The 23616-nt window shown below is 44.5% G+C and overlaps 1 protein-coding gene across 4 annotated transcripts in view; it reads left to right on the plus strand.

Annotated features, from left to right (window-relative positions):
* Positions 1-23616, plus strand: part of LOC137657596 (transcription activator GAGA-like) — a 75539-nt gene that overhangs the window by 37814 nt on the left and 14109 nt on the right. For 2 of the 4 annotated variants that reach the window (XM_068391948.1, XM_068391950.1), the window contains exons 5-6: positions 9593-9619; positions 20181-20270. In XM_068391948.1, the coding sequence (XP_068248049.1) occupies positions 9593-9619; positions 20181-20270 (117 nt within the window). The remainder of the gene's footprint in view (positions 1-9592; positions 9620-20180; positions 20271-23616) is intronic. The other 2 variants (XM_068391949.1, XM_068391951.1) reach the window with 1 other exon arrangement.

The following is a 23616-nucleotide window of genomic DNA, read 5'->3' on the forward strand; positions in this document are numbered from 1 at the left end:
CTTATGTAAGAAGAATAGTTTCATATACACATTGTTTTTCAGGTTTGTGAGATTGTATCAGAATTATTTGTTTACTTTTCCTTTTTCTATTTAGGTTTTTTGGCATCTTAACATTTTTGGGGATAGTTTGATTAACTTTTTGTTTTGCATTATCAAAATCAGTCACTATATTGTATTTATGCTTTGCTTTTGTTTAAATATTTTTCATCATTGTATAATATTTATGTTGAGATGTGTTTCATGATCCATTTTGTTTTGACATAGTATAGAATGCATACTTTTTTTCACAGTAAGGCAGTAAGGAGAAAACTTATAGAGGATATTTTCTCTTGACCAAAGCTCTTATTTGAGTTGTCTTATTCTCCATGCAGCTGTGCAAAGTAGACCACCTTTATTAAATGTGAATTTTTAAATATTTAACTTAGCCGGTGAATATATAATAGCTGCAACTCTGCGGCTCGACAGAAAACACACTCAAAAAACTCGCGAGCGATCGCTATGAAGGTTGCGGGTGTGCCCACCAGCGCCAACTGTCGGCCAGATACCACTCTTGCATGTAAACAAACCCTTCAATTCTTCTCTGTCGACGTTGACGACAAGACGTATTCATACTCGCTGTAGAACCTGGAGTTTTCTCAACATATTTGGTGAAGTACTTCATTTTGGTTTGAGCTTTCGCAGTGCAGGTGTTTTTCCTCAACATAAACTCTTGAACTCTTTATTGAATCAGATTATTTGTTGATGACTTGGATTGTTTTTGGAATTTTCTTTGACTAATTCAAAATGGCTGACCCTTCTCAAGTACCTAGATTTCGAAAGTGTAATGCTAGGGATTGTAATAGGCGTCTTCCAAAGGCTTCTCTCGATCCACATACTGTTTGTTCCAATTGTCGGGGTAAAACCTGTCAATTGGGAGATCGGTGTGAGGAATGCGTGGGCCTTTCGGAATTCGATTGGCTCGAATACGATAAATATGCACGTAGACTAGAGAGAGATAGGGTAAGGAGGAGTTCATCTAGGTCTGTAGATTTTTCCTCTCCACATGCCCCTGAACCTAATCCTTCCCCTGTAGTGGTTGTTCCTAACCCCCCTTCTAGCACTCAGGAACCGTCTATGCAAGACATGTTACGTGCTATTCATGCCTTGGGGGAAAGAGTTGAAGTGTTAGCTACTGATCGTAATCAACTCATGGCTGACGTGAAGGAACTTAAGTGTCATAGTGCCACGGCGGAAAGTGGGAAAGTGATTAGTGCGCAAAGTGTTGTGAACAGTGTTGCGACCGAGGGTTCGTCTGTTCGTGCCTGTCGTTCACCTAGTCCGGGACCTCTTGCAAGCTCCCAAGCCCAGGGGAGAAGTAATGTCGTACGACTTATGGGTTCAAGAGGCCTTGATCAGCGAACAGACGTTCCCTCTATGGTATCAGGCGTATCTCACCAAGATCGCCCCTACCAACGTAAGACGAGAGAGCCCATTTTTTCCTTGTCTTCCGAAGGCTTTTCACGCAAGAAACCGTGGAGCAAGGTTTCTAGGCCTCTTAAACGGAAGTCGGTCCCTTCAGGACAGGTCCAACGTCCTGGATGTAGTCATTGGGACAGTTCGGACCCGTTGCAGTCATCGGATGACTGCTCGCCGCCTAAGCAAGGCAAAGTTGGGCCGTCTCAGACGCTAACCCCGTCGGTTACCGCACCCATTCCCGTGGACCCAAAATGGGTTATACTGCAGGACATGCAGTCTAAGCTTGCGTCCCTTATGGAAGACTACAATGCTGATAAGGTTTCCGTTGAGCCTAGCCGTTTATCTCATCGAGATCCTGGCCTTCAGCCACCCAAACGTTCATTTGTGCGTCCTGTTGACGCTGGTGTAGCCAAGTCACGTCAAACAGTTGGGGTAGAACCACACTCGATGCGATCTCGTGTGGATTTTCAGCCGCATTTGGACGTTAGGCAACTTGCTGATGCGCCTGGTGACGTTCAGGACGTTCGCCAACCATCGGAGTTGACTTGTTTTGACGCTGAGCGTCAACTTCCGCAACCTAGAGTTGTTTTGACTGCTCAGACTAGGCGGTCTAAGCAGTCTCGGGTGGACGCTGTGCGTCCTCACGCACCTGTTGTTGTTGACAGTTCCCAGACTGTCAAGCAGTTACAGGACGCTGCGTCCTGGTCCGCCACTTATGCACCAGTGCGGGTGGACGCTGCGTGTCAAGCATTGCCAACCCCTTTGCTTGTTTCTCATCAGTTGTCAGATGAGGAACTTTCGGATGAGGACGTTGCTGACCCTCAGCCTGAGGATCATCCTTCAGATATTGATGAACCAAGAGCAGTTCCGCCATCTATGGACTTTAAGAAAGTCATGCTCATTTTTAAAGAGTTGTTTCCCGAACACTTTGTCTCTGTGGCTCCTCGTTCGCCGCCGTCTGAGTTTGTTTTAGGCGTACCTGCTGACATGCCAGCCTTTACGAAACTTGTACTCTCTCGCTCGTCCAAGAGAGCTTTACGGCTTTTAGGCGATTGGTTGGAAACCAAGAGGAGTTTAGGGAAGACGGCCTTTGCCTTCCCCCCATCTAAACTCTCGTCTAGATCGAGCGTCTGGTATGCCACGGGAGAAGTTCTCGGCTTGGGAGTCCCTGCCTCTGCCCAGGGCGACTTCTCAAGCCTTGTAGATTCTCCCCGCCGCCTAGCCATGAGACGCTCGAAGATTAGTTGGTCATCCTCGGACCTTGACCATCTACTGAAAGGCATTTTTAGAGCTTTTGAAGTTTTCAACTTCCTTGACTGGTGTTTGGGAGCCTTGAGTAGGAAAATCTCATCGGCTGATAGAGATGTCTCCTTACTCATTATGTCCTGCATGGATAAAGCCATCCGCCATGGATCCAATGAGCTCTCCTCCTCGTTTACTTCAGGAGTTCTTAAGAAGCGAGAGTCTCTTTGCTCTTTTCTGTCGGCAGGAGTTACTCCCTGTCAAAGATCTGAGCTACTCTTTGCCCCCTTATCGAAGTTTTTGTTCCCTGAACTTTTGGTTCAGGACATAGCTTTGTCACTCGTGCAGAAGGACACCCATGACTTGGTAGCGTCCTCTGCTCGCAAAGGGACTCCTTCGACTTCCTTTTCTGCTAGACCAAGGATAGACACTCCAGCGTCCAGGTTTATTCCGCCCTTTCGTGGCAGAGCTCCCAGCAGGGGAAGTACTCGTGCCAAAGGAAAGAGAGGAAAGAGGAAAGGAGCCAAGTCCTCACGTGGCAGAGTCTGACTGCCCGCAGCTTCAGACAGCAGTAGGTGCCAGACTCAAGAACTTCTGGCGAGCCTGGGAGAAGAGAGGCGCAGACCAACAGTCTGTGAGGTTGCTCAGAGAGGGGTACAAAATTCCATTTGTACACAAACCTCCTCTAGCGACTTCCCCCATCTATCTCTCTCCCAATTACCGAGAGGAAGCAAAGAGACAAGCCCTGAAACTAGAAGTGTCTCTTTTGCTAGAGAAGGGAGCGGTGGTCAAAGTCTCGGACCTTCAATCACCGGGGTTTTACAACCGTCTCTTCCTAGTACCGAAGAAGACAGGTGGTTGGAGACTGGTGCTAGACGTCAGTGCTCTGAACGTCTTTGTCACGAAGACAAAGTTCACCATGGAGACCACGAAATCAGTCTTAGCAGCGGTCAGAAAGGGAGACTGGATGGTCTCTCTCGACCTAAGAGACGCATACTTCCACATCCCCATTCACTCAGATTCCCAACCTTTTCTGAGGTTTGTTTTCGACAATGTGGTGTACCAGTTTCGGGCCCTGTGCTTTGGCCTAAGTCCTGCTCCTCTTGTGTTTACGAGGCTTATGAGGAATGTGGCAAAATTCCTCCATTTATCGGGAATCCGAACCTCCCTTTACTTGGACGACTGGCTTCTCAGAGCCTCGTCCAGTCATCGCTGTCTGAAGGATCTCAATTGGACATTGGATCTGACCAAGGAATTGGGACTTTTGGTCAACATGGAAAAGTCACAGCTGATTCCATCCCAAACTATACTGTATTTAGGGATGGAGATTCGCAGTCCAGTTTTTCGGGCTTTTCCGTCTGCCCCCCGAATAGATCAAGCCCTGCTCGTAATCCAAAGGATGTTGAAGAGAGAACGTTGCTCAGTCAGGAATTGGATGAGTCTAATAGGAACTCTATCATCCCTGGAGCAGTTTGTCTCGCTAGGAAGGCTACACCTCCGACCTCTCCAGTTCCATCTAGCTTTTCACTGGAAAAAGGACAAGACGCTAGAGGCGGTCTCAATCCCGATTTCCGAAACAGTAAAGGCATGCCTGAATTGGTGGAAAGACAATATCAGTCTAAGAGAGGGACTTCCCCTAGCAGTTCAGAAACCAAACCACGTTCTATTCTCAGACGCATCGGATTTGGGTTGGGGTGCGACCCTGGACGGTCGGGAATGCTCAGGTCTGTGGACCTCAAGTCAGAGGAGCATGCACATCAACGGCAAGGAGCTTTTGGCAGTCCACCTGGCCTTGATGAACTTCTAGAGTCTCCTTCGAAACAAAGTGGTGGAGATCAACTCGGACAATACCACAGCCTTGGCTTACATTTCCAAGCAAGGAGGCACCCACTCCCTGACACTGTACGAGATCGCAAGGGACCTGCTCATTTGGTCAAGAGATCGAGGCATCTCCCTGGTAACGAGGTTTATCCAGGGCGAATTGAACGTCTTAGCAGATTGCCTCAGTCGGAGGGGTCAGGTAATTCCTACAGAATGGACCCTCCACAAAGACGTGTGCAAGAGGCTTTGGGCGACTTGGGGTCAACCCACCATAGACCTCTTTGCAACCTCGATGACCAAGAGGCTTCCAATCTATTGCTCTCCAGTCCCAGACCCAGCAGCAATACATATAGATGCCTTTCTCCTAGATTGGTCTCACCTAGACCTATATGCATTCCCACCATTCAAGATTGTCAACAAGGTACTGCAGAAATTCGCCTCTCACGAAGGGACAAGGTTGACGTTAGTTGCTCCCCTCTGGCCCGCGAGAGAATGGTTCACCGAGGTACTTCGATGGCTAGTAGACTTTCCAAGAAGTCTTCCTCTAAGAGTAGACCTGTTACGTCAGCCCCACGTAAAGAAGGTACACCAAGGCCTCCACGCTCTTCGTCTGACTGCCTTCAGACTATCGAAAGACTCTCTAGATCTAGAGCTAGAGGCTTTTCGAAGGAGGCAGCCAGTGCGATTGCAAGAGCGAGGAGAGCTTCTACCATTAGAGTTTACCAATCGAAGTGGGAAATCTTCCGAGACTGGTGCAAGTCAGCATCTGTATCCTCGTCCAGTACCTCTGTAGCCCAAATCGCTGATTTTCTCTTATACCTGAGAAGGGTTCGCTCCCTTTCAGCTCCCACGATCAAGGGCTACAGGAGCATGTTGGCTTCGGTCTTCCGGCATAGAGGCTTAGATCTTTCCAACAATAAAGATCTCCAAGATCTCCTTAAGTCTTTTGAGACCTCTAAGGAACGTCGTTTGGCTACTCCTGGATGGAACTTAGACGTGGTCCTAAGGTTCCTCATGTCAGACAGGTTTGAGCCTTTACATTCAGCCTCCCTGAAGGATCTCACTCTTAAGACTCTTTTCCTGGTGTGCTTGGCCTCGGCTAAAAGAGTCAGTGAGCTTCATGCCTTCAGCAAGAACATCGCTTTTTCGACAGAAAAAGCCACTTGTTCTCTTCAACTTGGTTTCTTGGCCAAGAATGAACTGCCTTCTCGTCCTTGGCCTAAATCTTTTAATATTCCTAGCTTATCAGAGATCGTAGGCAACGAACTAGAGAGAGTATTATGTCCCGTTAGAGCTCTTAAGTTCTATTTAGTTCGTACTAAGCCTTTACGAGGTAAATCTGAAGCGTTATGGTGTTTGGTTAAGAAACCATCCTTACCTATGTCAAAGAATGCTTTGTCATATTTTATCAGATTTTTAATACGAGAAGCCCATTCCCACTTGAGTGAGGAAGACCGATCTTTGCTTAAGGTTAAGACGCACGAGATTTGAGCTATAGCAACCTCCGTGGCCTTCAAGCAAAATAGATCTCTGCAAAGTATCATGGACGCGACCTTTTGGAGAAGCAAGTCAGTGTTCGCGTCATTTTACTTGAAAGATGTCCAGACTCTTTACGAGGACTGCTACACACTGGGTCCATTCGTAGCAGCGAGTGCAGTAGTGGGTGAGGGTTCTACCACTACACTTCCCTAATTCCAATATCCTTTTTAATCTGTCTCTTGAAATGTTTTTAATATTGTTTTATGGGTTGTTCGGAAGGCTAAGAAGCCTTTCGCATCCTGGTTGATTTGGCGGGTGGTCAAAGTCATTTCTTGAGAGCGCCCAGATTAGGGGTTTGATGAGGTCCTGTTGTATGGGTTGCAGCTCTTGATACTTCAGCTCCTGGGAGTCTTTCAGCATCCTAAGAGGATCGCTGGGCTCTGTGAGGAAGACAGACTTACAAGGCAGAGTAATCGTCTAAGTCAACTTCCTTACCAGGTACCTATATATTTTGGTTTTGTTATATTGATAACTGTCAAAAAAACTCTTAGCTTATACGCTGTAAACTTTATTAACTCTGGTCTCTACCCACCGCCTTGGGTGTGAATCAGCTATTATATATTCACCGGCTAAGTTAAATATTTAAAAATGATATTTTAATTATAAAATAAATTTTTGAATATACTTACCCGGTGAATATATAAATTAAAGACCCTCCCTTCCTCCCCAATAGAGACGCAGCGGGACGAGAAGAATTGAAGGGTTTGTTTACATGCAAGAGTTGTATCTGGCCGACAGTTGGCGCTGGTGGGCACACCCGCAACCTTCATAGCGATCGCTCGCGAGTTTTTTGAGTGTGTTTTCTGTCGAGCTGCAGAGTTGCAGCTATTATATATTCACCGGGTAAGTATATTCAAAAATTTATTTTTATAATTAAAATATCATATTTTTGATAAATGCATTTCTTCTGAGAAGTGGCAGAAGAGAGAAAAAAGGCATTTGTTCCTTCACTAATACAAACCATCAGTCTTTAGTGTGGGATTATGAGTTCAGTGAAGCTCACATCAAGGATCAAAGACCTCACTTAAGTTGCTATGGTAGAAACTTATTCAGAAGGCTTTGGACTGATTGAATTCACCTCATAGTTGATTTTACAGGCTTAGGGTGCAATCCCGTCTCTTCTTCCCGTTGATCCCACATTGTCTATGTCGAAAGTGACTTTGCCTGTGGAAAGACTCAAGACTTCGAGCACAGGTTTCTCAGCTGTCAAGTCCCATTGGTGCTTCTTTATAGGTACCTAGTTCGCTAATACTCAGGCTTCGTCAAATTCTGAGATGTTGGAAAAGTACAGTAGATTGGTTCTGTTTGATGAAAAGGCAGTGATCTTATAGCACACCTGTCAGTGAACCAGTAGGTCAACTGAGCCCAGAATAGGAGGGATGCTGCTGTTTCCTGATTCCCCAGGCAAGCTGTACAAAGGCGATGTCAGGATTGAGGAATGGCCCAGTGCTGAAAGCTACTTCTCTGTTTCCTCAGAGGAACATAGAAGTAATGGTGGAGAATTGGAGGAAAGCTAGCTCCCTCATCCATCTCCACTGCACAGTTACCATAAAGGGCCTTGGCCCTTCAATGACAGCTGCAGCGAGTTCTGTCACACCTTCAGGATCATCTTTGAAGAAAGGTCTGATTGCCCTCAAAGCCCAATCTGGACTTCTAGCTGCATCTTCCTTTAAGAAAGGTGTGGACAGTGCTCCAGCCTTTCATTCCCTGCCTTCTACCTAGCCAGTTCAGGAGGGGTGGTAGAGGTAAGAAGGGAGGAAAGGGATGATTTTGTCTTGGCTTGGGCCCAATCAAACAGGATACTTTTATGGAGATATCTTGTTGACTGGCTGATTCTGGCCTCTTCTAGGAGGCAGTTGCTTCAGGGTCGAGACCAGCTAGTCTCTTTTCGTAACCATCTGGACATTGTGATAAATCAAGAAAAGTCAAGTCTCACAGCCAAGCAGATGATGAAGTACCTGGCAGTCTTTCCATCATACAATCCCATCCCATTAGCAGGCTCAGAGAGGTGGTGGTCCCACACCTGTTCAAGTTAAAACTCATGGCTCGGCAGTAGCAATGTTTTTGGGGACATCTTTCCGTTTTGGAGAAACTCTCTTCACAGGCAGTTGCTTCACTGGTGTCTGAAACGTCACTGATCGGCAGCCAGTGATATCCCATCTCATCTTGTTCCTGAGGAACAAGAGGTACGTTATGACCTTCCCTGGTGGCTGAATGACGAAAACCTCACTTACTGAGATGCTTCTGTTCTCAGATGCAACCAAGGATAGGTGTGACACACACCAGGAGAATCAAGTTGCTTCAGAATTGTGGTTCCCGAAAGGAAATTTTTGCATATCAGGCTGTTGATAATGTGAGTATCGATCCTAGTAGTGCAAGCTGTCCATGAAAATTTGGTAGAGTTATCAGTAGTTTTCATGGATGACAACACTAGTTATATCATACGTCGAAAAGCTAAGAGGGACTCTCTTGTACACTCTTTATAAGTTGACAAAGGTAGTGCACATCTGGGCAGTAGATAACTGTTGAGCTGTCAGCGAGGTTTATTCCAAGTAAGAAGAATTTTCTAGCAGATCACACTCAGCCACAAGGGGTAGGATGTAGATTCAGAGTGGTCCCTACATTTTTGCATGGTGAGGAGGTTTATTGCTCTCAGGTGGTCATTTGCAATTGACCTGTTCGCCATGTGGCTGAACAGGAAACTCCCAGCATTCTGCTCCTCCATTCCAGACCCTTTGGCAGCATTTTAGGATGTCTTTCAATACCCTTGGAACAACTTTCACTTTTGCCTGACTCGCCTGATGATTTTGGGGTGCATCAATCAATAGTATTGTAGAGCAGGTGTTTAGCAGACCACAGTTTGAGGCAATCAAAATCAAACAGGCTTAGATTTCTTATAGTAAACTTTCCGTTGTTATGAGTATATTCCTCTGGTTTTGTTGCAGTAAGGAAGACCAATTACTCATTTAGTTTGAGACAATATATTATGGCTTGTAAGATTCTTTTATATCAGTGCCTTTAGCTACTGGATTTCATGTTGCAAAATGCTATCTGAATCGGAAATAGTAGAACTGGTGAGCTCAGGTACATTATCCTTTCCTTGGCTTATGTTTCTGGACCAAGCACTAGTGCTCAACTGGTGTGTGTAGGGATGAAAGGTCTAGTTACAACTTAGTGAAGTACAAAACTAATTTCACAAAACGTTTTGGGTTCTTTGCCAATAGTAGTACTGTACATAGGGTACCTGAGGTATTGTATGTACTGTTAGCACAAGATTATGGAGGGTGGAGAGCTTTCAGTTTCCTCTCATTTTGTTGTCAAAACTACATGGTAGTTTGGTAGGGAGTTTTGATACGATACTAAACAAAGGTAAAGTATAGAAACCTTGCTGAGCATTCCATATTCATGGTGAACGTGTAACATTGATAATGGTAAGGTTTATAAGAAAAGATTGATTAGGTTGGTTTTAATATAGTTTTATTTTAGAGTTAGTTATATTCTATCTTTCTTTTTCATATACCCACATCTGATGAAGTGTGAGAGTCAGCATAATGACTACCAGGTAAGATTCAATTAAATAAACATAATTTTTCTAATGAAATTTATTCAAATACATGGTTGTCATTCAAGTCCCTCCCTCCTTCCCAGTTATAGTGATGCCAAGAGAGATTTTTAAAGTTATGTATTTGTCTATGATGAAGTTCTTAGGAGTAATGGTCGGTTATGTGTTTACCTGGTGGTGCCACCTATCTGGTCAGCTGGGCATCACTGGATCACCCATTAGGTCTACTGGGGAGAGGGAGAAGAGAGAGAGAGTGGGATACATTGTTTTTATTAAAGGTCAGGAAGCCAATGGCTTTGATGATTAAAACATAATGACTACCTGGCAAGTTTTCTTATTATAAGTTTTATCATTAAAGCTACATAAATTTGTCTTTATAAAGCTGAGGTCCATTTCTTCTGACCAGCTTTGCAAGTGTCAGTCAACTAGTTTTTCTTTATAAAGCTAAGGTCCATTTCTTCTGACCAGCTTTGCAGGCATCAGTAAACTTTAAAAGAGGTATGGATAGAACTCATGGTTGGGTTTGTGTTAGAAACTAGGAGTACTGTACAGTACAACGGAAATATGCATATTCGTAGTCTTCCAAAGCAGACTATGATGCATGCACTGGTACTACTGTCACAGAAACTTATTACTCTGAAAGTAACTTCACTAGTTTCAGTGAAATATTTTTTTTAATGGTCGGCATTGTATTTATTCACCATTCATGTTCCATGCTTTGTGATCCCAGTCAATATCTGCAGTACGATCATTTGTTATTACAAATCCTGACGTCTCTTCTCGAGACTTTCTAAGTTTGAAGTATTTTGCGTGATGTACAGTATAATAAAATTGAAGGGAATACAATTGCAACATTATTGTTTACAGTATAGTCCTCATTATCAACTAGTATGTCAAGTTTTCCCTATACAAGGCTAGACAATAAATAAGTCATCCCTCTGGGCTTCTGTCTTATACATTTACTGCTTGAATTTGCATTTAGTCAAGATATTTATTTAGGCTATTTCTCCTTGATTTTGTTGCCATCTTGCTTATACTGTATATCTACTGCCTGTCTGTCTAACTGTTCTTCTCCCTTGTTAAGAAATAAGAAAGTTATTGATTATCATAAATTTTATAAAAATTCAAATTTCATAATTTTCTAACTGAAATAAGTGATATATCCAAAAGAAAATTATTCATGCATATGATACATACATACATATACCAAGGCATTTCCCCCAGTATATGATAGTAACATAAAAACTATCAAATTTAAAATTTTTACCTTTATCTTATAGAGCGAGAGAGATAATTTTTTTATAACAATGCAAATTACAATATTTTTCATCATGCATTTCATGTTATCAAATATTAATCAACGGATCTATTTTTGGGTGAGGTAGCCATGTCGTCGTGATGGAAGTTCCTTCATTAGTAGCTTCCTAGGTATATTTGACCACAGTGATATATCCCAGAGAATTTACCAAAGGTATCCAGAATTCTAACTCCTGGAGCAAATATCCCTTAAAATTTTAAAAGGGATATCGCGTAATATCAGAGGACGTATTCTTGACACGTCTCACGGCTATCTACACCCCCAATAGCGCTTTCGCTTCGAGGGGAAAGAGTGGCAAGAATAAGGAGAGTCGTTAAAGAGACAACGCTCTCGACACTCCTACTGTACTGTAAATAGTGCGCCAAATTGCCACCGCGAGGCGCCACCAAGCCATTCTTTGTAGCTTTGTAGGTGTTGTAGATACAGTACCATAGGGAGGGATTCATTATCCTTTTTGTCAAAAAAAGGGTGGGTCCATCAGGACGACATGGCTACCTCACCCAAAAATAGATTTTTTGCTTCGCTCAAAATCCATTTTTTGGGGCTCAGGCCATGTCGTCGTGATGGAAGTTTACCAGAGCATTAATGTATCTGTGGATTTTCAATAGTGCCATTCATCTCGAGATAAATCTTTCCTTTTGGTCTTCTAGACCTAGAGACACTTGACGTTACCATTATACATCAATCAGCTGATCATGAAATATGTCAGTGCTTCCTGCCTCCTACAGGGAAGAGTCTGGGCAGACTCAAGGAAAAAATCCGAGGATTGTGAGTTCAAGGAAACAATCTAGCAAACAGTTTGTTTATTAGTGTCATCATATACGTCGTAAAGCATAGCTTGTACTTGGATGGTATGGATCTGTGCATGTTACTGGTACCTCCCAGGTCTGTTGTTAAAGAGACGGACAGGTTTATGTACGTGTAGGAAACCTTAAACAGTAAAATGAACAGTCTAGTACAATAAGTTCTTACCTGTTTGTTTGGAACAATAGGAATCTTAGTTCCGATATTACCTTAAATATTAAAAGAATCAAGGATGCACTGACTTTATACATAAACTGGAATGTTTGGGGCGAAAGAGACGCAAAGATTCGTTCTATTGTTTATTACAATAAAATTTAGAAATCATAGATGTAATCATTTACATATTACACTGAACAATTCTGCATAGAAGCATAAACAGTAATAACAGAAAATAAAATCAGTTTCATCTGAATAGGAAACACCAGCCACTCTATGGGAAATATAAGAATTTCACTAAGCATTCTGTTTGTACTAGGAATACTGTGCATATAGGTATGCCTGGCACTTGTGTCAGTCTGTTATGCTTAAAGTCACCCGTGTGAATAGAACAGTCTATAGTGTCATCAGTAAACACAATACTCAACATGATATGACTTGAAAGTTTATCATGTACACCCTTCACTAAAAGTCCCAAATAGTGCACTGTTCTTCGCAGTAATCAAGCGGCAGGTTTTATTACACTGACCGCCGCCACCACATGAAATTTAATTTGTTGTAATTGCTTCGCGTAGTGCTTGAAGAAAACTCTGGACGACTTCCATCCAGTATAAGCACGAAGGCTTTCAAACGACATCGTCTGAAAGAAATTCAGAGACGAGGCAACTTTTCTCGGATCATGACCTTCGGGTGTACTGTCTGGATCCGCTCTGCGTATAAAGTAGGTGATTTTCGCCCTTATCTGTTTCAAGGATAACGTTGAACCGGAAGTCTCTCCCCTGAAAAGCTGACCTCCCTTAAAGTCTGAAGTTCTACGAAGATAGACCTTTAGGCATTCCACTGGGCAAAGGGATGCTTCTTCCTTCAGAGGGCAGATTCTCTAGGGACCCCATCTCTTAGTGGGCAGCTCATTCTTGGCGAGAAACGTCGGGTCCGGAAAGAGGTTCAGTTCTCCGTTGTCTGTGAACTGAATGTGGCCATCATCCCTCGAGAGGGCCACTATTTTGCTAACTCTGGCTCCCGAGGCTAGTGCAAATAAGAATATCACCTTTTGAGTCAAGTCTTTCAGCGAGCAATCCTCATTGTTCAGTGAAGAACCTTTTCCAAAGACCATGAAATGGGCTTAGGAGGAGCTGCGGGCCAAAGTTTAGCGCAGGCTTTAGGAATCTTGTTGAAGATCTCATTGGAAAAGTCTACCTGGAAGGCGTAAAGCATTGGTCTGGCTAGGGCAGATTTATATGTAGTAATCGTATTGGCTGCTAAACCTTGTTCATGAAGATGGATGAAGAAGGACAAACAGAAATTTGTAGAAATCTCCTTAGGTTTCTTCGCCTTGACAAAGGCCACCCACTTCTTCCAGGAAGACTTATATTGTCTTCTTGTTGACTTTGACTTGTATTCTTCTAAGAAGTTAATACTGTCCCTAGAAATCCCGAACCGTTTCTTGACCGCTAAGGCGAGAAAATCATGAGATGAAGGTTCTGGGTTTTCACTGATGAAGCTGAGACAGTCAATTTCTGCACTTGCTGAGTCAGAACTGGGTCCGGCAACGGGATCAGCTTCAGGCGTAGTTCCGTTACTAGAGAGAACCAGATGCTGTTGGGCCACTTGTGGGCCACTATTGCTGCTGTCCCTCGAAAGGATCTCAGTTTGTCGAGGACTTTCAGCAGAAGGTTGGTTGGAGGGAATAGGTAGATCTTGGACCATCTGTTCCAATCTATGGAAATTGCATCCATTGCTTCCGCTAGAGGATCCTCGTACGGGGCTACATACCGGGGTAGCTTCTTGTTGTCGCTCGTTGCAAAGAGGTCCATCTGCAGTCCTGGGACTTTGCGTAAGATGAAGGAGAATGATCTTGCGTCTAGGGACCATTCTGACTCTATCGGTTTGGTCTTGGATAGAGCGTCCGCTGTCACATTGCGGAACCCTTGAAGGTGGACTGCTGACAAGTGCCATCTCTTCTTCTCCGCTAGGCAGAGGATGGCTAGTATCACTTGGTTTATGTGATGCGATCTCGAGCCCTGTTGGTTTAGGCATCTCATTATGACTTCGCTGTCTAGAACCAGATGGATGTGGATTGAGCAGCGGAGTTTCAGTTTCTTCAGAGAAAGAAAATATGCCATGGCTTCCAGAAAATTGATGTGGAAGGTTTTGAAGAGGGGAGACCAGGTTCCTTGGACTTTCCAATGATGAGAGTGACCTCCCCACCCTTCTTTCGAGGCATCCGTGTGAACGGTGACTGATGGTGGAGGTGGTTGTAAGGGAACCTTGTTCCTTAGGTTCTTGGCCTCCGAGCATGGCTTGAGTAGTGATCGCAGACGATTTGGTATCGGTCTTTGTAGATCTCTTCGAGCGTTTGATGCGTATTTTCTCCAAACTCCTGATGCATCTTTTAATTTTGCTCTCAATACTGGATCTGTCACTGAGGCGAACTGGAGGGACCCCAACACTCTCTCCTGTTGCCTTCTTGATATCCTTGCAGACTGAAGAAGTCTTTTGACAGATCCTGCTATCTCTTTCCTTTTCTTTGATGGAAGGGAAAGGCAGTGTGACTGCAAGTTCCAGTGGACGCCCAGTCACTGAAACTTTTGAGCTGGAGATAGTCGAGATTTTTCCAAGTTGATCTTGAATCCTAAGTGTTCCAGGAACCGGATCACTTCCTTGGAGGCTTGCTTGCACTCTTCCTCGGATGCTGCCCACACCAGCCAGTCATCCAGGTAGGCTACCACCTGGATTGCTTTTAGGCATAGTTGATGAATGACTGCATTTGTAAGCTTGGTGAATACCCTTGGAGCTATGTTCAGACCGAAGGGCATGGCTCTGAAAACGTACTTTCTTTTTTGTACAGTAGTTTGAATCCCAGGTAGGGGGAAACTTGACAGCTAATTGGAACATGCCAGTACGCATCCGTCATGTCTATGGAGACTGTGTATGCCCGTTTGGGCAAAAGGGTCCTGATGTGTTGAAGCGTCAGCATTTTGAACTTGGTGTTCACTATGAACTTGTTGAGTGGTGACAAGTCCAGAATGACTCTGAGCTTTTCCGAGTCCTTCTTCGGAACACAAAATAGCCTTCCTTGGAATCTGACAGACTTTGCCTTCCTGATAACTCTTTTGTTCAAGAGTTCCTAAACATATTCCTCCAATATGGGGGTTGAGTGTTGGAAGAATTGGGGTAAATTTGTAGAGTTGAGCTCCAACTCCACCCTAATCTGTTCTTGATTAGGCTGTGGGCCCAGGGATCGAAGGTCCAACGATCCCGGAAAAGGAAATGGCTCCCTCCTACCGGTAGCATCTCACTTTGAGTGCTGGGTGGAGGATTTACCTCCTTGGCCACGTCCACCCTTGTTGCCCCTACCTCTCAAGGGGCGTCTGGAGGATCCTCGAAAGGAACCTCGAGACTTCGGCCGAAAGGTTGTCGATTGCCTTTCAAAAACTGGGGTGAACACAGGCGACTGGGTCGCCAGCGTTTGGGGCACCAGTTGGAAGGTGGTGGGTGGTAGTGCCACCGTCTGGGACACCGTGGCCACGGGAAGCTGTTGCTGTTGTTTAGGCCGAGAGGGCACTCTTGGTCGTTTCGACTTATTCTTCGGCTGGGGACCCTCATCAGCTGAAGATTTTCTTTTAGAGGACAAGCCCCATTTAGAGAGAAGGTTTCTATTCTCAGTAGCAGCTTTGTCCACGACCTCTTTGACCACTTCGTTTGGGAAGAGGTCTTTTCCCCAGATGTTGGAAGCTATCAGCTTCCTTGGTTCGTGTCTCACCGCAGCCGAGGCGAACACGAACTCTCTGCAAGCCCTTCGGGCTTTGATAAAATTGTACAGGTCCTTGGTGACTATCACCAAATGAGATTTGGCGAAGACCATGTACATGTCTGGGGTATCCGGGATGCTTGCCATTGTCTCTAGGCCGGTCTGCAGAGACAAGGAAGCAGCAAGACGTTCTTTTGTCTCCTGTTTTCTGCGCAGGAGAAAATCTGACAGCTTCGGGAGGTCTTCGCCGAACTGTCGTCCGGCAATATCTGTCTCCAGCTTCCCAACTGTGAAGGTGTTATGAACATCCTTCCAGATGCATCGTCTGATGGGAAGGCAAGGGAGAAAGGTCTACACTCTTCCAGTGTAGGGCATGGTTTCCCTGCCTCAACTGCCTTTAAGGCTGCCTTAAGCCCTTTGTCCATAAAGGGAAAGGCACGTTTGGGGTCAGCAATGAAGGACGGGTGCTTCTTGCTGAGAGCCGGCACCTTGGAGCTAGTAAAGGCCCTCTCCTTCAAGGTAGTTGTATATAAGGCCTGGGCCTTAGAGAGTTCAAGGACGATGGTTTCCTTCGGCTCTGTCTCCTCTTTGGATGCAGGTTCCATCTTTAGATGGACATAGCAATCTGGGTAGGCCCCTTTGCCGGGCCAGAACTCAATTTCCTCCACTGGGACAGTGCCCAGTTTTTCTGAGAGGAAGGTCTTCCCCCCCACATAGGCATATGCTCTGCGTACCGCCAGGGGTTGACGTCAGAGAAGGCGGGGAGATCCTTGACGTTTAGCTTCTTCGGGGCTAAACGTGTTGCGACCAGCTGATGCATTTCCGTCCGAAGAGAAGCCTCTTTCTCGGACGATTTCTTCTGAATGTCCTGCACCATGGACAACAGCGAGTACAACGTACTCGTGATGAAATCTAACGGGTGCAGCGGAAGACGTCGAAGGCACCGGCTCAGTCACCGTGGCTGATGATACCGAAATCGTTTCGGCTTTCTCGACTTCGGCCTCAGGTGGAACGTCACCCGCCTGATCCAGTTCCTCCACTAGGAGATTGTTCTCAGTCTCCTCCGAGAAAACTGACATGTTGTCCTCTAATTGGATGCTCTCCAAGGCATCCGAAACTTCAGATTCTACTGGAATCTGAACAAGGGGAATCTCAGGTTGAACCTGGGGAATAACCGCATCCGAAGATGCCCTAGGGAAAAGACAAGCCCTCATCTTTTCATTAGGAAGGTATAGGCCAGAAGTGTTCTTCTGGAAGCCCCTGACCCATTTTCGCAGCATCTCCCTTTCTGCGTCCCTTGACTCAGTAGACTTTTGGTCGTCAAAAGCCTCTTTAACCAGTTTTTCACAAACGGTACATACCTGTGGGTCCCAGTACAGTACTTGAGAGCCCCCTTGGTTATTGCGCAGCGAGCATGGGCCCTGCACATGTCATGGCCGTGTAAGTTCTTACTACGGACCCTGCAAAAGTTGTTCCCGCACTCGGGATACTCCTCCTGTAAAGAAAGAAAAGCATATAAGTATTCGGTGAAATTCTCAGATTTCAGCATACATATTATTAATAATATTAGCTTGGATAGGGTAAGCTAGAGATAGGAAAGACACCTACATGTGTTTCCTGTCCAGCCAATTGCTATGACCTCCTCCGATATTGAATGCAAAATTCTTAAAGAATTTTTAGGGGAAGATGATATCCTTTGATATAGAATGTCTTCTTGACACAATCTTCCAGGTTCAATATTGGGGATTAAAGACAATAATGGTTAATCATTAATTGGAAGAGAGAATCGCTCTCTTATGTGTGATGGTCTCACAATAGGCTGCCCATGAAGCACCTTGTAGGTTGGAAAAAACTTTTGGGCTACAGCACTAACTGTCGGCAGCATGCTGCCAGTCCTGCTAGGCCTTCCGGCATCTGCCGGTCTATTCTGGTCTATTGAAGGCAGTTACTGTCTTCAAAGTAATGGGTGGCAGGCCGCCGGCAATGGCTCTGGGCTCTTCCGGCCGGCAGCCGAGGATCGTTCCATCAAGTAGGACCCGGCGGCAAATGTCCAAGTTATGGGTGGTCGTCTGCCGGCCGGCAACTCAGTAGCCGGCAGCCGGTCCCAGAATGTCTATTGTCGTTGGGTTGTCGATCAGCGACGCCCATAGTAAGCTGCGGCAGAGCAACTGCCGGCCGGCAGACAATTGACATGGGCCAGTAAAACGAAAGGTAGAGAAAAAGAGAGGATGGAGGAAGACAAGAGCTCAGCCTTGCCAGCCTACATCCAGAATGAGGGTTCAAGTGGAATGGGGAATTATATTCGGGCTTCCACCCAACCATATCCCATTCATATGGACTATGGAAGGCAGTCCAAGGGAGGACTGAAGAACACTCTAAAGAGTACGAGGGTACCTGCCGACAGCCGAGCCGGCTGACAGGGAACCTCAGGCCAGTTCTACAAATAACCCTTAGGGTCAAATGTAGAACGACGGCCAGGAGGGTGTTGGCTCATCCAACACAAAAGAGACAGAGGGGAGGGGGTAGATGTCCTACATGTAAGGTGATGCCCGAAGGCACCACCCGACTTAAGGGATTCTGGTCTCATGGAGTAACCTCAGGTAGGAGAAATCATTTCCCCAGGTTGGGTTAGTCAAGTGAGAGCGCGGCCCCCAGGACACAATCTCACAAGAGAACAGAATCTCGTACCAGAGACCTTAGGCAGTGAAGAAGTCATTTCTTCGGTCTAAGATCTACCAGCACAGGACTGTCTGCTAGGCCAAGAAAGGGGGAATTGTCATACAAAACCCTCCACGTATGGTCTAGGGAGGTCTAGCTTCCTGTAAAAGCAGCTTAACCTGATATGGGAAATCATTTTGCCAAGACAGTAAGATGCCTAACACAGACTTATTACTCTGATGTCCCGTTCTAAACTCAAAACCGACTCAGTGGTTAGGAAAAAGAAAACGGAACGTCTCGGTAAAAACTTTGCCAGAACTCGGTTCGCAGCAAAGTAAACTGAGAATAGCCCAGGCTAATCAGAGGGAAGGGGGATTGCTCTTAAATCTCCTAGGAGATTAGTATCGACTTAAAAGGTATAGGAGGTGTCAGTCTCCCCTTAAGAGACAATACAAGAGCAATGGGGACATGTATGAAAGTATACTAAAGCCCCTAGGCTAGTAGCCGAGGAGCATTGAGAATCGTTCACCGAAATTCTCTGTATACTATCTTGGAAGAGGAAAACATAAGGCAGTAATATCATAAATGTGTAAAATATTGCCTGAGCTTCAATAAAACTTTACCAGGAAGGTTATATCATGCATGAAGGGTGTACGTGCCTAAGCTAGGAAGCCTAGCACTCGTGAGGCTTGAAATGAATAGCCAAATCCACGACAACAATGACATAATATAAGAATCCCTAGCTAAAATTCTAAATAGCTAAAGTTATTAAAGCAATTAATGCCGGGAAAGGGTCGTTCTGGCTAACTAAATGTACAGAAAGAACGACCGCATCCATGACGCCATCCGGCTGGCAACAGCTCCTGTTACGTTAATTATGATCTCAATAGAAAAGCAAAACTGGTAAGAGCTTACATTTACACAATTCAAAGATATTACTTAACTTTCCAGAAGCTGATGAGGCTGGTGAAGACATCATAGCGACAAATAACTCCAAAATAGCTAGAGATAACATGGGATAACACCGATCAACAAAGCTACGAGAGAAAGAATGGCTTGGTGGCGCCTGGCGGTGGCAATTTGGCGCAATATTTACAGTACAGTAGGAGTGTCAAGAGCGTTGTCTCTTTAACGACTCTCCTTATTCTTGCCACTCTTTCCCCTCGAAGCGAAAGCGCTTTTGGGGGTGTAGATAGCCATGAGACGTGTCAAGAATACGTCCTCTGATATTACGCGATATCCCTTATAAAATTTTAAGGGATATTCGCTCCAGGAGTTAGAATTATGGATACCTTTGGTAAATTCTCTGGGATATATCTCTGTAGTCAAATATACCTAGGAAGCTACTAATGAAGGAACTTCCATCACGACGACATGGCCTGAGCCCAAAAAAACATATTGTATCTAAGAGTAACGGTGTGCCTCAATCTTAACAGAGAGAAAGTTACGAGAGTCCGCAAGACTCCAAAAGTATTAGTTAGAATATTACGCTGTTCTATATACTGTATGTGAGTTATCAAAACCACAAAGTTAGAATTTGTGTAAATTGAAGGGTGTCTAATCTATTGTGAAGATGTGGAATGATAGAGGTAAATTTATCTAGGCCTTCAGACTTGCCCAGTCACTTAGATTTAATCCACATTGATTTTTAAGAGCTTATCTAATTTGGCCTTATCTTGCTTACCTGTAAGCTTGATGTTTGATATATAAATTGTTTATACAGTACAGTATTGTGTTTCTCTGTTTTTCTACTTTGTTTTCCCTGTGTTTATTATTAATGCGCTATCTTTTACCATTTACCTAATACTCAATCAGGTAATTTTTTTAATGGTACGTTCACTTGCCCTAAGATTTTCTTTTTCACTTGTGAACAGGAATCATTACCAGGATGGGACTCGAGTGGGAATGTCTCTGGATTTTCATTAGAAAACTTCGCATCAGAGGATTCTAGATCACAAAGTTCGGTAAGCGTGGCATTACTGTATTTATTATGTTTTATATATTAGTCTTATGATGTTTTATTCAAATTTTTATCTTTTTTTGTGTAGCCCTTGAGACATTCTAGTCTAAAAGAGCATACTAGTTTGTATATTGCATGATGTATATGTTAGCCTTAGTTACGGTTTTATAATTTTCCTTGTCAGCCTGCCGTATGGTATTGTTCATCTTAAAATTTTTGAGTAGTGCGGCATTTTAAACAAATCCTAATATTTACATTTTAAATATTAAACTTAGCCGGTGAATATATAATAGCTGACGTCTCCGACGGCTCGACAGATTCCCAAAAACTCGCGAGCGATCGCCATGAAGGTAGCGGGTGTGCCCACCAGCGCCAACTATCGGCCAGATACCGCATATACATGTAAACAGCTCAAGTTCTTCTCTGTCGGTTTCATCGACAAGTCGATTCCACTTGCTTTAGGACCTCGAGTTTTCTACCGAATTGGTGAAGTACTTGGTTTTGGTTTTATTGCTTTCGCCGTGTTGGATTATTCAATACTATCCTCAAAAGAAATGCTTTTGAAAGGAGAGTAAAATTGTTTTGCCCTTGCTTTTTTATCTCTGGTTTTTTTCCATTGAGTAAAGATGGCCGACCCTTCCCTCAGTGTACGGAAGTGTGTTTTAGGCTTTTAGTAATTATTTTATCACGTTAAAAATTATTGTTGATAATTATAGATTTTCCTCTTTATATTTTATATCTCACCCGCCTTTATTAGGCCTCTTCGATTAGCTTTCCATTTATACTAAACATCAAGATAAATTTTATGTTTTTGTTTATATGCGGCCTTTACCTCCGAGATGTAGGCGGTCCTAACTTGGAAACCGAAGTTAAACAACGTTGAGCCCATTCAACTTTTATTTTCGTTAAGTTTAAATCATTTGCTCTGTAAGAGTTATGAAATGAAATGAATATTTTTTAGAAAATATTTTAAGAAAGATATTCTTTGAATAGTCTTCGTGCTGTTTTTTTTTTTCAAAGATGAACTAACGTTTGGTTTATTTATGCTACGCAATTTGCGCTCTATCGTTACGATAGAGAAAGAGAGAATCACGGTTTCACTTTGCAGAAAGAGTAAATCGATTTTGACGTTTTGTTCATTCTTCTTTCTAACTGAAGTGTTTTAAATACGAATTTAAAGGAACTTGTTAATTTTCATTTTCTTAGTCCTTTCAGTTTTTTCCTTTGGTCAAATAACCTGTTTATTGACGAAGGGTGAGTGGGCTTTTCTCTTGTATGTGACAAGAGAGAGAGAGAGAGAGAGAGAGAGAGAGAGAGAGAGAGAGAGAGAGAGAGAGAGAGAGAGAGAGAGAGAGAGACGGAGAGATAGAGGAAGAGAGAACGATCCGATCTTTATTCTCGTCCCAAGGGAGTTTAGGAGCGAGTAACGTTGTTCTCGATTCAGTTTACTCTCGTCCCAAGTCTCTGTACGGGGAAAAAGGATAAAACGTTTTTAGTTTTTATTCTCGTCCCAAGGCACTGTACGGTGAGAGATTGAAAATGTAGTCTTTAATGAACTAGTGTTTAGTCTCCTCCCCAGTCACTGATCCTTTTTAACTTTATATATTTCCGTTTTATTCAATATATATGTTTACTGATTTTTGCATGTACTAATGTGCTTACATTATACGACTCATTTCGCAATTATAACCTTTTGATGTAAGGGAGAATTGCGTGCTTCAGGTAGAAATCAGTTTTATTCATGCCTAATGTGAAATTATTGAAAAATACGATATCAGTGAAGTAAGTACAAAAAACAGAAAATCGTAGTGATAAAGTGATAAGTGCGCAAAGTGTTTTTAGTGTTGCGACCGAGGGTTCGTCTGTTCGGGCTTGTCGTTCACCTAGTCTGAGACCTCTTGCAAACTCCCATGCACCAGGGAGAAGTAATGTCGTAGGACTTATGGGGACGAGAGGCTCTAACCAACGAACAGACGTTCCCTCTATGGTTTCGGGCGTGTCTCGTCAAGACCGCCCCTACCATAAGACGAGCGAGGCGGTTTTCTCCTCGTCATCCGAAGGCTTCTCGCGAAAGAAACCTTGGAGCAAAGTTTCTAGACCCTTAAAGCGGAAGTCAGTCCCTTCAGGACAAGTCCAGCGTCCTGGCTGTAGCCATTGGGACAGCTCTGACCCTGTGCAGTCATCGGAAGACTGCTCGCCGCCTAAACGAAAGCGTAACACAGGCTCCGAGAGTCTCAGTAAAGGCAATGTTTTGCCGTCACAGACGTTACCATCGTCTCGGCCCGTACCGACTCCCGTTGATCTTAAATGAGTTGTCCTGCAGGATATGCAGAATAAGCTTGCCTCCCTTATGGAGGAGTATACCGTTGAGCAGGTTCACGATGATCCTCGCCGTTACGCTGATCGAGATCCTGGCCTTCAGCCGCCCAAACGAGCCTTTACTCGTCCTGTTGACGTTACAAAGTCACGTCAGTCACGTGACTTGGAGCCTCACTCGATGCAGTCCCGTGTTGACTTTCAGCCGCTTGTTGACGTTCAGCCGCCACCACATGCTCGTGTTGACGTTCAGGACGTTCGCCAACCAGCTCAGTTGCCTTGTTTTGACGTTGAGCGTCAAGCACCGCAGTCAAGGGTTGTTTTGACTGCTCAATCTAGGCAGTCAAGGCAGTCTCGACTTGACGTCGAGCGTCCTCCCGCTCCTGTTGCTGTTGCTGGTCAGTCCTTTAAGCAGTTACATGACGTAGCGTCCTTGACTGCTACTGATGCTCCTTTGCGTGTGGACTTTGCTTATCAAGTATTGCCACCACGGCAGGTCTCTTCCTTGCTTGAGACTCATCAATTGTCGGACGAGGTTCCTTCAGATGAGGATGTTGCTGATCCCCTGCCTACTGATAATCCTTTGGACGTTTTATCAGACGTGGAAGAGCCTAAGGCTGCGCAACTTTCCATGGATTTTAAGAAAATCATGATGGTTTTTAAGGATCTTTGTCTGGACCATTTTGTAACTGCTGCTCCTCGTTCGCCTTCGTCAGAGATTACACTTGGCCTAGCTACTTCGAAGCCGTTGTTTTCTAGGCTAGTGCTCTCTCGCTCTTCTAAGAGAGCTTTACGTTTGCTAGGCGACTGGTTGATCACCATGAGGAGTTTGGGGGAGACAGCTTTTGCTTTCCCTCCTTTTAAACTGGCTTATAGAGCGAGCGTCTGCTATGACACGGGAGAAGTTCTCGGCTTGGGAGTTCCTGCCTCTGCCCAGAGAGACTTCTCAAGCCTCATAGACTCTCCCCGGCGCCTGGCCATGAGACGCTCCAAGATTTTATGGTCGGCTTCAGAGCTAGACCATCTCCTGTTAG

This window comes from Palaemon carinicauda, chromosome 18, assembly GCF_036898095.1.
Source record: "Palaemon carinicauda isolate YSFRI2023 chromosome 18, ASM3689809v2, whole genome shotgun sequence".
Classification (NCBI taxonomy): Eukaryota; Metazoa; Arthropoda; class Malacostraca; order Decapoda; family Palaemonidae; genus Palaemon; species Palaemon carinicauda.